General features: G+C 34.7%; 1 protein-coding gene across 4 annotated transcripts; it reads right to left on the bottom strand.

Moving 5' to 3' along the window:
- Positions 1-665: 665 nt before the first annotated feature.
- Positions 666-13,412, bottom strand: LOC148939460 (low molecular weight phosphotyrosine protein phosphatase 1-like). Of its 4 annotated transcripts, none has more exons than XM_089106608.1 (2): positions 13,393-13,412; positions 666-1,274 (listed from the first exon to the last, which is right to left on the bottom strand). In XM_089106608.1, exon 2 carries the CDS (start codon positions 1,269-1,271, stop codon positions 804-806), a length of 468 nt encoding a protein of 155 aa, XP_088962734.1. In that variant the 5' UTR covers positions 1,272-1,274; positions 13,393-13,412; the 3' UTR covers positions 666-803. The 4 variants fall into 4 exon arrangements, with proteins under 4 accessions (XP_088962734.1, XP_088962731.1, XP_088962733.1 ...); XM_089106605.1 differs by lacking the exon at positions 13,393-13,412 and adding an exon at positions 13,124-13,360; XM_089106607.1 differs by lacking the exon at positions 13,393-13,412 and adding an exon at positions 12,867-13,085.
- Between the last annotated feature and the right edge of the window lie 708 nt (positions 13,413-14,120).

The following is a 14,120-nucleotide window of genomic DNA, read 5'->3' as shown; positions in this document are numbered from 1 at the left end:
CTGAAATTTTCAACTTAATACTCTTAGTCACTCCTGAGGTATTACAAGTACGCCTTTTTTACGATATTGATACACATAGTGTCGTTTGTTTATTTTCGGCACCCTCCTGACCATCTCTTAAAATTTCGGTTTAATACCCATAGAAGCTCCTGAGAAATTGCAGATATGTCCTTTGGACAACCTGGATGCACATAGTGTCTTATAATTTAGTTCGACATTTCCCTCAACTTTTCCTCGAAGCTTCAAATTAATAACCCAAAGCTGATCCTGAGTTATTGCATATGTGACATTTTGACAACCATGGTGTACTTGCTGTTTATTGACTTAGTCCAATATTCCCCTCGATATTCCCTGAAAATTTCAACTTAATACCCTTGGCCACTCCTGAGATTTGGCAAAAGCACCTTTTTGACGACCTTGATGCACATAGTGTCTTTGGTTTGATCATCATCCTCATTACCATTCCCTGAAAGTTCCACCTTAATACCACTAGAAGTTCCCAAGATATACACAAAGAAAAGTTTTGTGATGGTCAAATACATAAAATTTGAGCCAATTGAATTCCTAATAGTAGCAACCTGTCCCTTGAAAAAGGGAGAGTCAAGTCCAGGTTACTCACCTACTAGAGTGTCCTCGTAGCATCTATCTATTTATTCAACAACATAAAGCTCCAAAATCTTTTATGTCAGGGTATATATGAATACAATAATGCGAAAAGCAGTGACAACTGGCAGAATATAAACTTCGATTCAATTTAAAATAGAAATTATCCACTATTGTCAAAATTCTAAAAATCAAACAAATCACATGGATTTATCTATAAAAGCACTACAGCACCTAATACATTGTTGAAAACATTTTTCAAAACCTTTATCATCACGATCGTAATATGGATCTCTTATAATCCTATCTCCTTCAGGATCAAACTCACCTAACAATAACAATTTTGCTTTTGAACTTATTGGAGCCAAGGTTTCTAAATCTTCTATATTTTCATCATCCATTCCAAATATATAATCGAAAGTATTAAAATCTTCTATTTTGATTTGTCTTGCTCTGTGGTTTGTTGAAAGATTGTGACTTCCTAGTGTTTTTAGCGCTCGTTTATCAGGTCTGTTTCCAACATGCCAGTCACCAATTGCAGCACTGTCTACCTCCCATTTCTGATCCAGTCCTTTTTCCTTCACCAGGTGATCAAATACTGCTTCAGCAATAGGTGACCGGCATATATTTCCAAGACAGATGAACAAGACTTTCTTTTTATCGATCATTTTCTAAAAAAGAATAAACCAATAAAATATACTTCTACGACTTATATAATTAAAATGGACATAAACAAACATGGAAAAAAATCATCCTTGAGGGAATCTTGACATTTTTTGTGTGGTAAGTTTAATACTTTAAAAATACTCTTTTAGGCCCAAGCATTGGTAGTTTTATGTGCTTAAATGGATTTCTTCACGAATTCTCTGCAAGAATACTAGGGGGAAGGCAGAAATTCTAAATCCCCATAAGAGCAGACTCAAATATATTCTAAGATGATAATACCAAAATTCTTTAAACATTTAAGTTGTATAAAGCACAGAAAAAAAAACATTGGAATTCCTTGCTCAACCTCAGTGGTTGTTAGACGTGTGAAAACTTCTTGGCGCCAAGTTTCCAGGATACGCGATAAAGGTTAAACTTTTTTCAAACAGCCAGGGGCACCAATTTACGACAATTTAGGGAGACCGGCAAAGAGTTCTTTCAATTTTTAGTCTAATGAAGATTCAAGTAAAAGATTTTTTTTTAATATAGAGGGTGGAAATATGAAAATATCTTTCCTCCAGTTCATTGAAACACTTTTGCGCAAAAACCTATGACATCTCTAATCTATTCACGCTTAAATAGCAAGGTAAATCAAATGACACTTTGTGGTACCAGGTAACCAAGAGAGCATATCTTCAATACCCTGTGAACAGCTTGGGAGACCAACTTGATGCTTTCAGGGATTGTTGAGGGGAGGGATGGGGCAAGTGAAATTCGAATCTTGACCTGGGAAGGGGAAGAGGAAAAAGTCTAAAGCTTTTGGTCTCCAATCTGTTTAGATTTCTCGGCGCATTGAGCCTCCATCGGACTAGAATCTATTCCTAATTAAGTAATGACTTAGATGGAATGAAATAATGTCTACTCAGGTTATCAAAATGGCGTGCCTACATTATCTCAGGAACAGCTTCGGAAATTGAGTAAAAATTTCCAGGAGAGTCTGGGGGCCAAGATGACCCTAATTTGACTTGTAGGGATGGGTAGAGGTAAGTCACGTGTATTCAGGTTATCAAAATGACATATTTGAAACATTACATGAATAACATGTGGGGAAAGAAGATCGAGCTAAAATTATAGGAGTGTTGAGGGGAGAGGCAAAGAGACTTTATATTTTATGTTTAGAGGGAGGGGTTTGGGGGGGGGGGGTATCTAATGTGTGAATCCAATTCGCCTAAAAACGTTGGCACTATTAGCACCATTGAAACTTTAAATCTAATCATTGTGAATTAGTAAGGTAAGCCAAAAGACAGCACACATAGTCTATCAAAATAGAGAATTTACAATATATCGGGAACAGCTGAGGGTCGAGTTAAAATTTTAGAGTGTTTGGGGAGGACACGGAGAATTTAAATAATGTTTAGGAAAAGTGATGTGAGCACCGAAATTTTTTTGTTCCTTTAAAAATGGTTCGTTCAAGAAAAAAGCAAGATTTAACACCCAAAAGGGGCTAACTTATTTTTTTCGTCCGTTTCTGATAGGCTTGTAATTTACAGTAGATGTAGATAGGGCAAGGAAAACCTCAGTGCCAACAAGAATATTTTGCACATTGGTAGTAATTACATGTTGCACCAGAAACTGGGCCAACAAATTTTGTTTTTTCAGATTAGCTTAGAATTACAGGGCATGTAGACAAAGACAGCAGGGCTTCAGTAAAGACAAAAGCTGTAGAAAGAATTATTGTATTAATTCCCGATGCCCAAAAGAGGCCCAAATCTGGTGTGTCTATAATTGGCTAGCGACCTACTGGAGATGTATACTGGGCCAAACGTATTTTTAATGTTTTATAAATTTATAAAAAACGTATAACAAATTTTTTAAAGATTTTATTGATTCATGAAACCTCAAGAAGGACGAAACATAACTTTTCTCCAGTTCAGAGTAATTAAACTGGACCAAGGGAAATTTAACAAGGACAATAAATTTTGGTAGGAAAATGTGGTTAATCGACTCTAAGCGAAGAAAATCTGAATTATTTTTACGCTGATCTGTTTAAAATTTTTGACCACGAAAACACCTCAATTTAAGTTTTCAGGACCAAGGAAACCTCAAATAGGACTAAAATTGAGGAAAAAAGTCTGGCTGTTTTGATTTGTGACATTCATTGCTTCTTTTTTTTAAGACAACCAAACTTTGACATGCATTTTTTTTAACAAACAATACGAGAAAAATATAACATAAAAAGGTTCTTTTAATAAAATGGTGGATGAAGACGCTTGTACATTCCAGCATATTAGGATGGACGACCCTATGGACAACGGAACATCACAAAGATTTTCAATCCATATTAAAACAACCAACATTCACTCGAGATTCTAAAGTAAAACAATTCAAAAGCTAATTTTATGAACTGCTGCTGATAAAAAAATTAGACTGAATTTTCCAATATTATAATTCTTAAGTAAAAACACAAAAAAAACATCACAGATATTCCCAATATTAACCGATACTAAAACTATGAAAGTTAAAAATGAGAAGAAATGAATCTAGAAAACATTTTCAAAAACAGAAGTTTTTCAAAGAAAAGTAAACAGCAATGCTAGCAGCCATTCAAACTCCTGGCATTGCTGCCAGAAAAAAGAAAGTAAAACAGTAATTCAAACTCAAAACAGACAGAGTCATCAATGTAGACATGAAACCTAAAACAAGCAAAAATTAAAATAAATATTCACATCAAACATAAAATACACTTGATGAATAAACGAATTCTAAACCAGACAGGAATTCAAATGAATGACCAAGTTGACCTTGAAACGAACAGGGATTAACGCAAAATGAATAAGACTAACGCCTATTAAATCTTCTAAAGGCCAGATCACTATTTTACATTTTAAGCATTTTCTCTTTAATACTTACAACATAGAAAAATAAAAAATGGTGAGACTCCCAGGAATTCATGCTACAATATATTCTAAGTTCTCTCTAGTAATCTTAATTATTACGGCGATTTCTGTTTTTTAGGTTCTTGCTGTTTTGACAAACAAAACCACTCTGCCCAAAATGTAAATTTTTTTCAAACAACATAGATGGCATCTTGCTAGGCGTATTCCCCTCTCCCTCAGAGCATTCCCTTCTGGAAATACCAATAATATAGGCAGAATATATTATAAAGAATATCCCATAGTGTTTGTTTTTACACTTTTTTCTTTTAATTCCTTTTTTGTGTTTTGGGGAGTTGTTATCTTATCGCGGTTAAATAAAACTTAAAGAAAATAATTTCAAAACGTAAAAATTAGCGATAACTATAGAAGGGGTGTTCTGCGGTGAAATTGCACAGAGATAAAAGGCTGGGACTAACAATTACGAGTAATTACTTTCCATGGATTTAGTCTGGTAACAACAATTCCAGTACATAATACCAGTTCACCTCTAGCAATTGGGAATGTGTCTACTAGGCGTAAAGCAGCAGGTTCTCCAGTGCAGTCAAACTGCAAGGCAGAACTAAGCAAATTTAAAATTCCTCCTTGTTCTAGATACCCCAAGAACTCCTTATTCCAAATAAACAAGCTATAGTTTAAGCAAAGAAAAAATTCCTAAAAGCAATCAAACCATGTTTACAAAAAAGTATTGGGCATTGTCCACTAGGGATACATAAGATTTTCTGTTTTAAAGTACCTTTAAGGGCAGGGCCGTATGCAGAGGAACACGGTTGGACCCCCCCCCCCCCCAAAAAAAAAATGTCCAACTTGTACAAAAGTAACAAGAGACACGTAAGCAAATTTTTGCTGCGTTTTAGAAGTCATTTTTTGTAACACCCCCGAACAAAAATACCCCCCCCCAGGACAAAATCCTGGATACTGTCCTATTCAAGTGGCATATTTTTTCGAATTTAATTTAAATAACATGGAGTCGAGCTTTATATTAGAACCCAGCAAATACAAAATTGACAGAACTCCTTGTTCGAAATAAGTAAGCAATAGCTTAAGTAAAGAAAAATATAAAAAAATAAAAGTCATTATACTTTGTTCACAAAAAAGCATCACGTATTTTCCGCTGGGCTTGCATTAGGATTTTTTTCCGCCGGAGGTACCTTTAAAGGCTTACGAAAATCGCTGAAAAAAGCTCGAAGTAACACACGCCAAAAAGCCCGAAGTAGTACAATTTTGGTCAATTTAAAAGGGCAATAGAACATTTAATTTCTTTTTGAGCGATCCTTTTCCCGGTCTTCTAGGACTATGGGTTCGATATGATACCACTTGGGTAAAAAAAAACAAATAAACAAAACGAAACAATAAAAAACAAATATGCTGAATCTGATAGTATGATTTTTATTAAACTCTTGCTTTTTTTAGGGTTTCCCCCTTTTTAACAAAATGAGGCAAAGTTTTTCAGGCTTGTAACGTTTAATGTGAAACATTAAACTTGATGAGCTTCATATCTTTGGTATAAAAAGCCAATCTCTTTGACGCGTTAATTGTAATCAAAATTACTTGTTTTAGAGCTTTGTTTACTATTAGCCCGGGTTACTCCTTACTTACAATACGTTACCACAAACTGTTTGATTATATTCAATATGTTCTACATGCACCTTGAGTATACATAGGATATTACAGAGTTTTTTCTTTTCTTCACTCTTTTTATTTATGTTAATTTTCTCTTGACTGCTAAATTTTACATTAATGGAGAATTTTCCACGTGGGGTATCGCCAAGAAGTAATTTTCCACGGGTGGAAGGGGAATTTCCATGGGGAGGGGGAATATAACAGAGCCCAACACCTAGGCTGTTACCTGGGTTTGAGAGGGAGGGAAACAGCACCACTCTTTTTTCAACTTGATCAGCTTTTTGATGTTACTTTATTTGTTGTGTGGTTGTTGATATTGGGACAAATAAAAACTTACTGTTTGAAATATATTTCATCTTGAGTAAAACACAAATGACAATTTGTGTTTTCTCCTTGTTTCAGGTTTCATCTATGCAAGTAATGTAGTACATATTAATTTTAGATTTGATTGTTCCTTGTGATATATGTTTCTTTAAGGTTCTATTTATCCATTCAAAGTAACTTCTGCTTGTTCTAAGTCTGAATTAAATACTTTATTTCTGCTTCATTTAGGTTTTAATTAGCAATCAACCTTACTTTCTTTGGAGTGCTTTATTATGTGCTATTTCCAAGAACAGGTTTTTCTTCATTTTTTTTCTGCTCAATAATTTAATTATTGAAGTCTAGTTTAAATTTTAAGCAACATTTGAACATCCAGTCAAAATGTTTGGTCATCAGTTTCTGCAACACATTTTTGGATAATGACTTCATTTTAAAACTTACGGTGGATGGAGAGAGGTTTTATGGATTACAAAGACTGAAATTTGCATATTTTTGGTCTTCTATCTGGCCAAAGCCACATTGTACACATCCTTGAACATATATGCATCTTACTTCAACAATTTATGAAAAGTTTTTTCATGCTGTATTACTTTTTGTTGTAAAAGCTGGTAAGTTTTAATAAATGCATTTCAAGATCATTTATTAAAAAAAGTTTGTTTGCTATTATCTTGAAAAGAAAAAAAAGTAGGATATTGTAAGTCAATACAGCCGGGATTGTTCCTAATTTTTCTTCTCTCTTCATTGAAGGTGACCCTGTTAACATGAAACATGGCCTGTAAATTTCAAGCAAACCAGCAAAAAAAAATGTGTTTCTTTTGCACCAAAAATCAACACAGCCAAGTTTTTTGTCTAAAATATGTTGTCCAAAATAAGGTCCTTTTGACTGAATCTCTTTACCCTGAAAACTTTCAAATTAGTTAGAGAAAAATATGCTTGGTCCATTTTGGGGTGCCTCAAATTAATACATTCCATTTTTCATTTTATACTTTCACCTCTTAGTTTTACTTTGTCAATGAAATTGCAAGGTAACTGGAGACAACACTAATTTGGTCTTATTGTGGGCATGAATCAACACCACAAAATTTTTGGCTTCATTGAGGTCTTCTTGAGGAAACCTAGACAAAGGTCAATGGAGGTGAACTGAGATCAAAATACTATGTAAGTTGCAATCCAATCAAAGGAAAAAAGGTTTGCATCACATATTCAAACAACCAAACTTCAAAATTTTGCACTCCACAGGGATTACTGCTTCAAAGAGTGCACTCCGCAAAGATTTAGTGAATGGTTGGCACAAGGTACAAACAATTCTTTAGGATTAAGCTTACAAATCATAGCTTGTACTCCTGAATCTACTCCAGCCATTGTTGAAGTGTTGTCGTAGCCCTGCCCACAGCACACTTCTATATCCAGACCATCTTCTCAATTGCATTTAAGATATTATGTGTAATGTCCAAAGCTCTTTTTCCTGCAAACTGATAGCCTAAAAATTGCTCCTTTACTTCAAGTTTCTTGTTCTCAATGTGTAAGTAACGAATTAACTTCACTCATTTGATCAATGTGCAAGGCATCAGGTGTGCTGTCAAACATTATACTTAAATACTTATATATAAAAATGGTATTTTCAGACAAAATCTGCCAACAAACTTGTAAACTGCCAAATAGCATTACTACTTTGCTACCCCACTTTTACTTTGCCCTAATGAATCATAAGTCCTTTTAGACCAATTTTCGTCACCCCTCCAGGGCTGGCACCTGGGGTGGACCAATCCCCCCTGTACCACCCTTCCTACGCTACTGCTCAAGCCTATAAAGGACAAAATGAATTTTGGCCATTATTAGGCATCACAAAAATAGTTTAAATTTGTTCTTTTCTTCATAAGACTCCACCTGGTCCAAGAACCTAGGAGTGCAATTTTCATATAACTGAAGACATGAAATTTAAGTGTTATTTATTTGGCAACATAAATCTTTTATTTTTTTTGTCTGGAATGATCAAAAAGCGTTCAAAGTCAAGTAAATCCTTTTGTTCTTAGCTTAAAAATATATCTTGACCAATTGAAAGCAATCCTTTGGCCTATTTTTGGGTGAAAAAAATATTTTTTACTTTTTTTTGTGAATTGAAGACCAAAACATGAATATTTTGGCCTTCTCTAATCCTTTTTCAAATGCAAGATTTCAAGTCCCCTTGTCCACCACCCTTCCTGAAAGTTTCAACTTGTCCCACAAGCAATTTCTAAGACATTACCAATACATTATTTTTGCTGGCTGGGTAAATTTGATGTCTTTCAATTTCAATTTAGCTTGCTATTTCATAGTAAAAAAAGTCCCACATAGCAAAACTTTTAGGAAGACTGAATCATTTTTGCAAACACTGCAGCAAAATTGATTTTGCCTGCTATTTTAAGTGGTTGCACTTTTTGTCCAGAACAAACCTGTGTCTAAGATACAACCATCTACCCTAATTAATTTATTTAATCAAAGACACACTTTGTATTTTAAATATATCTTATATTATAATAAAATAAATCACCAAATTTGACAAATGTTACATTAATCACCTTGCAGAAAGATTAAGATACTATTCACTGTTCTTTCTATACAGGATTGCTCCTGTTGCAAGAATGTCCCCCCTTCTTCCTTAATGTCTAGATATAATCCTATGTTAAATACCAACTTTGGTGATCATCTTTGGGATGGCTGGCACTTTGGTTGTGTGGAAATTTAATTTTTTTTGTGAGTAATTTCTTTTGTCAAGGTAGTCTTCAGTAGTTTTAGTTTGTAAAACATAGCTTCAAAATTTTTTGTCTTCATTTAGGTTACCATGCCCTGTAAGTTCCAAGCCTATAAGGAACAAAACACATTTTGGCCCATTTTCAGGCATCACAGAAATAGATTTAGTTTTTTCTTTTCTACAAAGGGGTCCACCTGGCCCAAGAACTTATGAATAATTGTAAATCCATTGAAGAAATGAAATTTAAGACCCTGCTTTTGTGCATTGTTAATCTTATAGCTTTTGGTCTGAGAGGATAAAAAAAACTTTCAAAGTTCAGCAACTCCTTTTGGTCTAGGCTTACCAAATATTATTAGCCTGGCCAATGGAAACAAAATTTTGGGTGAACCAATTGTTTGCCAAGTTTTTACCATGCACGATTGTCCTTTTGACCCTAGGACTTGCATAAACAAGTTTCAGGCTTTCCAGAAAAATTTTGATCATTTTCCGGGCAAAATTTTAGTTTATTTAAAACAAAAATGCTTTGCCCCTCCCAAACCCCCCCCCAAAAAGTATCCTTGTCCAACGTCCTCCCCAAACACCCCCTAAGAGTTTCAACGTGTCCCCGAAGCTATTCCAAAGACATTACAGATATACTATTTAGCTAGATTGGGAACATATGATGTCATTCCATTTCAATTTCAAAGTGAGAAAATAGTTCCACATTTCCTCACGCAGCAAAACTTTTAGAAAGATTGGATCATATTTAGCAATGCTACAGTGAAACGAATTCTACCTGCAATCTGAGTTTCAGGAAAGCTATCAGAATCTTCAGGTCTTACTGCACACCATAATTTACATCGTCTTATGTAAGTAATTGTTAAGTGTGCAAGTTTGCTTTTTTGTTTTTGATGTACTCAACTTCTTTTTGTTCATAGTGGGTAATAAATATGTTATTATTACTATGAGTGGTTGCACTTCTGTCCGGAATATGGCTGTGCTCAAAACACAATTAATTACCAATATTAATTTATTTGACCAAATATACATTTTACATTGGAATTAGACTTTATGTTAGCAGAAAACAAATCAGTAAATTTGAAAGATTTTCAATGAATGAGTTAGCAGAAAGATTAACATACTATTGCTATTGATTAACATATATACTATTGATTAGTATACAGTTGTTTTTTCTAAATATGATGCTTTCTGTTGCAATCATGTCACTCTGGTGTCTAGATATAGGCCTATATTAAATACAAAATTTTCTGATCATCTTTGGGGGTGACTAGCAGTATGTTTATGTAGGGGTTTCATTTTTGTGTTGTTTGAACATTTGAGGCTGATTAATTCAAGCTCCTTTTGTATGTTTCTTACCCATTGTTTGTTTGATGCACTCCTGGGCAGGCTGCCCATTGTGCACGTCTCCTCGATTTCATCAGAGCTTTAGGGGTGAAAGGTGTTCCATGTCAAAATTCAGCTGTTGTACTGTCATGACCAAGGGTCAAACTATTTAAATTGCTATCTGGCTTTTGTCACTGTGGTTAGAGAGGGGTTTTGAAGAGGCTCAAGGCCAAAACCATTAAATTAATGGCAAACTATATTAAACTTTATCTAATGATGTCACATTTGAGCCTCCATATTTACAATTATAGCACAACTGGCTGATATGGCATTTTACACTGATAAGCTTGGCTTGCAATATATACACATACTCATGCATACACAAACCACTAATTTACATGTACAATATTAAAATAATGTGCAATAATATTCATATATACAATTATTTATACATATTACAGCACTAAGTGTAGCTTAGTATCTATAATAAAACAGCCTAATACTTCCATAGATTTTTTCCTGGCCCAAGGTGGTGCCTGTGCATGACCCAGGATACTTCTGAGCGTGAATGCACCAAAATACTTTAGGCAAGCTTTTTTCAGTGGCAATATTTCTTACTTTCTATTGCTTTGATTTGCATTGTTTTAAGATAATGCACTTCTATACTGCCAAGCTAAAATTTTTCCAATATTCTACATAGCCTAGGCCTACCTTAACTTTAACACTGGAAAACAAGAGCTTTACAGCATATTAGTTTGGATCTATCTCCCCTATGCTTTACAGCATATTACTCCCCTATCTCCCATATTTTCACCATCATCAGGACTGAACACTCTAGTTTAATACCAGATCATGAGAAGAAATTTCTTTTGCCAAGGCAGTCTTCAGGTAGCTTAGTTTGTATGGTTTTTTAATGTTATTACTGATCCTTTATTGCTTCTATGAATACTGTTAAATGATGGTTTTTCAAATCAAAGTTTTGGTCAATTCCTATTTACTTTTGTGATTTATGTTTTTGTGGAATAATTAAGTCTGAAGTCTACTAAAAAGAGTAGCACCCTTTTAGGTGCTATTTTAGTGGTTAACCGCCCCCCCCCACCACACTCAGAAGAAAATATTACAAAATCCCAAACATTACTTTAGAAATTCTAAAACACTTACTTATATCAATCCTAAAAGCACTTGATTTTACTTTAATCTCCCCCCCTAATGATTTTCTGAAACAAGCTACACAAATCATAGTAGTACCATAAGATTCCTCATTATATATTGTTTTCTTCCACTGCTGTCCAGTTTTTAAAACTGTTCCAAGTAATATATGTATTAAAATTTTTATTCTGCCTCAGGCAAACTAATTTGTTTTGCAATAAAATCTGCAAAACTCTGTTACATCAAGATATGGTGATATATTACAAGATTGATTAAAAGAGATATAGGCCTATATTATAAGAACCATATCTGAGACCATGGGGGGGGGGGTACATTGTCAGCAGGGGCGGGAGGGTCTTGCCAACCCCAACTGTTTTGTTATTCAGTAAAATTTTCACTGAAGGTGACAATTTTGGCAGAAATTTTGCAAAATTTGCTGAAATTTAGCAAAATTCAGCATAAATTGGGTAGCAACTTTGTAAAATTACAAAGATTACCCCCCCCCCCAATGAAATGAGCATCAGGATGCTCATGATTGTCAGAACAGCAACTATGATGTTTGGAAATAGCCTAAAATAAGGAATCTAATAATACTATTAATATTTTGTTAGCATGCTCCAGAAATTTCATGGAGAATATATAATCTGAGCTACATATTCCCACATTGGAAGGGGGAGGGTGAAGTAAGGTTAAGTGCTTCTAGGAATGATATGAGTAATTATTTTAGAATTTTTAAAAGTAGCTTTCAAAATTTTATAGTGTTTCCTTTAAAAGGAGCCAGCCCAAATAATAGAACCCAATTTTGTTCTCTATTCAGCAACTTCTAAGGATAATTGTTACTACCAAGAAAATCATGTCCCAGCCCTCCTCCTAGTTGGGCCAGAGATAGCACTAGACTATATACAAAATTTTGCTGATTCTTTTTAATTGTCATTACAAACACACTACTTTTTCAGCAAAGTCATTACACAAAATGATACAAACCACCAGAATCAGATAATTGTATATATAGCTAAGGACCATACCAGGTCATGTTATGGGAGGGGATGCAGTTGCCACAGAAACAAACACCATATTTAAAAACAGTGTTGAAGATGGAATCAAACAGTAGCATTCCACTGTAATTAGAAAGTTCAGAAGAGACATTACACAATAAAGTTATTTTGATTTTTTGGTAGGCTATTTACCATTTTGAGATGAGGGGCTTTTTTGCTCTAAGCTATAGGCCTATTAAAATAGTTTCATTAGCAGAGCAAAACTTTCAGGGTTAACTTAGAGTCCAATTTGTGTTCAAGCAAGGTGTTTTTTGCTTTCTCCCCTTCCTTAATTTGAAGGCTTAGAAAACTGTAAAGAATACATATGTTTCTATACCTGTCTTTACATTAGAAAAAGTATTTTTCTGTGATTGTCATCTGAACCTGCTCTTTTGTACTCTAGAGTTTGAAAACATAATTCCAATGATTTGAGAAGGAATTTAAGCCATATTAGGATTTTTTTTTTAATTTAAGAAACATTTTCTAAATTCTTAAAAATCTTACAAATGAGGATTTAGCAAGGCTACATGGCTGAAAACCCTCTCTTTGTGCATCCAATAGAAAATGATGTAACTGCTGTGAAGTATTTGGATACCAGTGCTTCCATTCCACTAAGTAAAAGAAAAGGTAATTATTATGGCACTAGACCTGTCAGGTCCAAACCAGCAGTGCTGATCTCTGTTTAGTGGTCCTTCTGGCAGGAAGTACAATGAGGGGTTGGGGTCAGCCAACCTGTGCTCTTGCACACCTTTCATGCTTACCTTCCCCAGATTTCTCCAGGCACCCATTCAGAGCTGGGTCGACTCTAGCTGAGCTTACAGTCACACCACTGACCCTCATTCCAAACCAAATAACTGGCTACGCCAGGGATCAAACCCACATCCCTTGGACAAAGAATTCTCAACCCAGAGTACGTTCACTTAGCCAGGACGCCCGTTTCACTAATGTGGGAATAAAGTATTTAAGTGCAAAAAAAAGAGGGGAATCATAGTAGGACACAATCCTAAAGTAAATATGTCATCGTTCCTACTTTTTGAACGGGAAATGTTAAAAAAATTAATTGTCAGTGTTTCCACTTCCAATTTTTTCAAATGTCTACAAGGCTGGCGGAAAATCCTTATTTTCAATACCTCAATCCCTAGAAGCTTTCAATTTTCTGATTTCTTTCCAAGTTATAAGTAAAGCCTTACTGTACTTACTTTTAATGAGAGCAGAACATGGTCTGGTAAAACTTCAGAATACCTTAGCTGCCTGAAACAGCTAAACTTTAAATTCAATTTAAAATAAAATGGCAGAAATATCCTCTGCTCTCACCCAAATGTTGACTCATCTATTTTTACCTGCTTTCTCTTATCCATTTGTTCTTATGTGGCAGCCTGATGGATGTGCTGATTTAGTGATTTCCTTCAAGAATTTAGTGTTTTATTCACCCTACGGCAACCCCAAAATAGCCACCTAGGAGGCGGTTCTAGGCGTTTACCCCCCCCCCCCTGGAAAATAGGATTTTCTTAATTTGAAAAAAAAATTGAGATATTTTTAACATGAGCACCACTCAATACACAAACCCGAAATCCAAGCTTATCTTTATGCAAGCACTTCTTATTCAAACGCCTTCAAGGGTAATAACAATAGCGCTGATGTTCAAAGAATAACCCAGTTAGCCAAAGGTAAGACCTGGCGAAATCAAAACACAGCTCTAACACTTGAAGCTACTGATCAGATGAACAATTCCGAATTCCAAAAGCTGGGCACATTTTT

The sequence above is a fragment of the Artemia sp. Qi Xiang Cuo genome, chromosome 21 (genome assembly GCF_049724085.1).
Source record: "Artemia sp. Qi Xiang Cuo chromosome 21, ASM4972408v1, whole genome shotgun sequence".
NCBI classification, from domain to species: Eukaryota; Metazoa; Arthropoda; class Branchiopoda; order Anostraca; family Artemiidae; genus Artemia; species Artemia sp. Qi Xiang Cuo.
Note: the sequence above shows the minus strand (reverse complement) of the source record. Positions and strands in the feature narration are given on the sequence as shown.

Bases quoted from the DNA above. Each gene is read 5' to 3' on its own strand.
- LOC148939460 (XM_089106605.1), bottom strand. From the start codon at position 13,150: ATGGGTGCCTGGAGAAATCTGGGGAAG. The intron at 1,275-13,123 runs GTAAGCATGAAA...ATTCTTTTTTAG, and splicing joins CCTGGAGAAATCTGGGGAAG to AAAATGATCGATAAAAAGAA.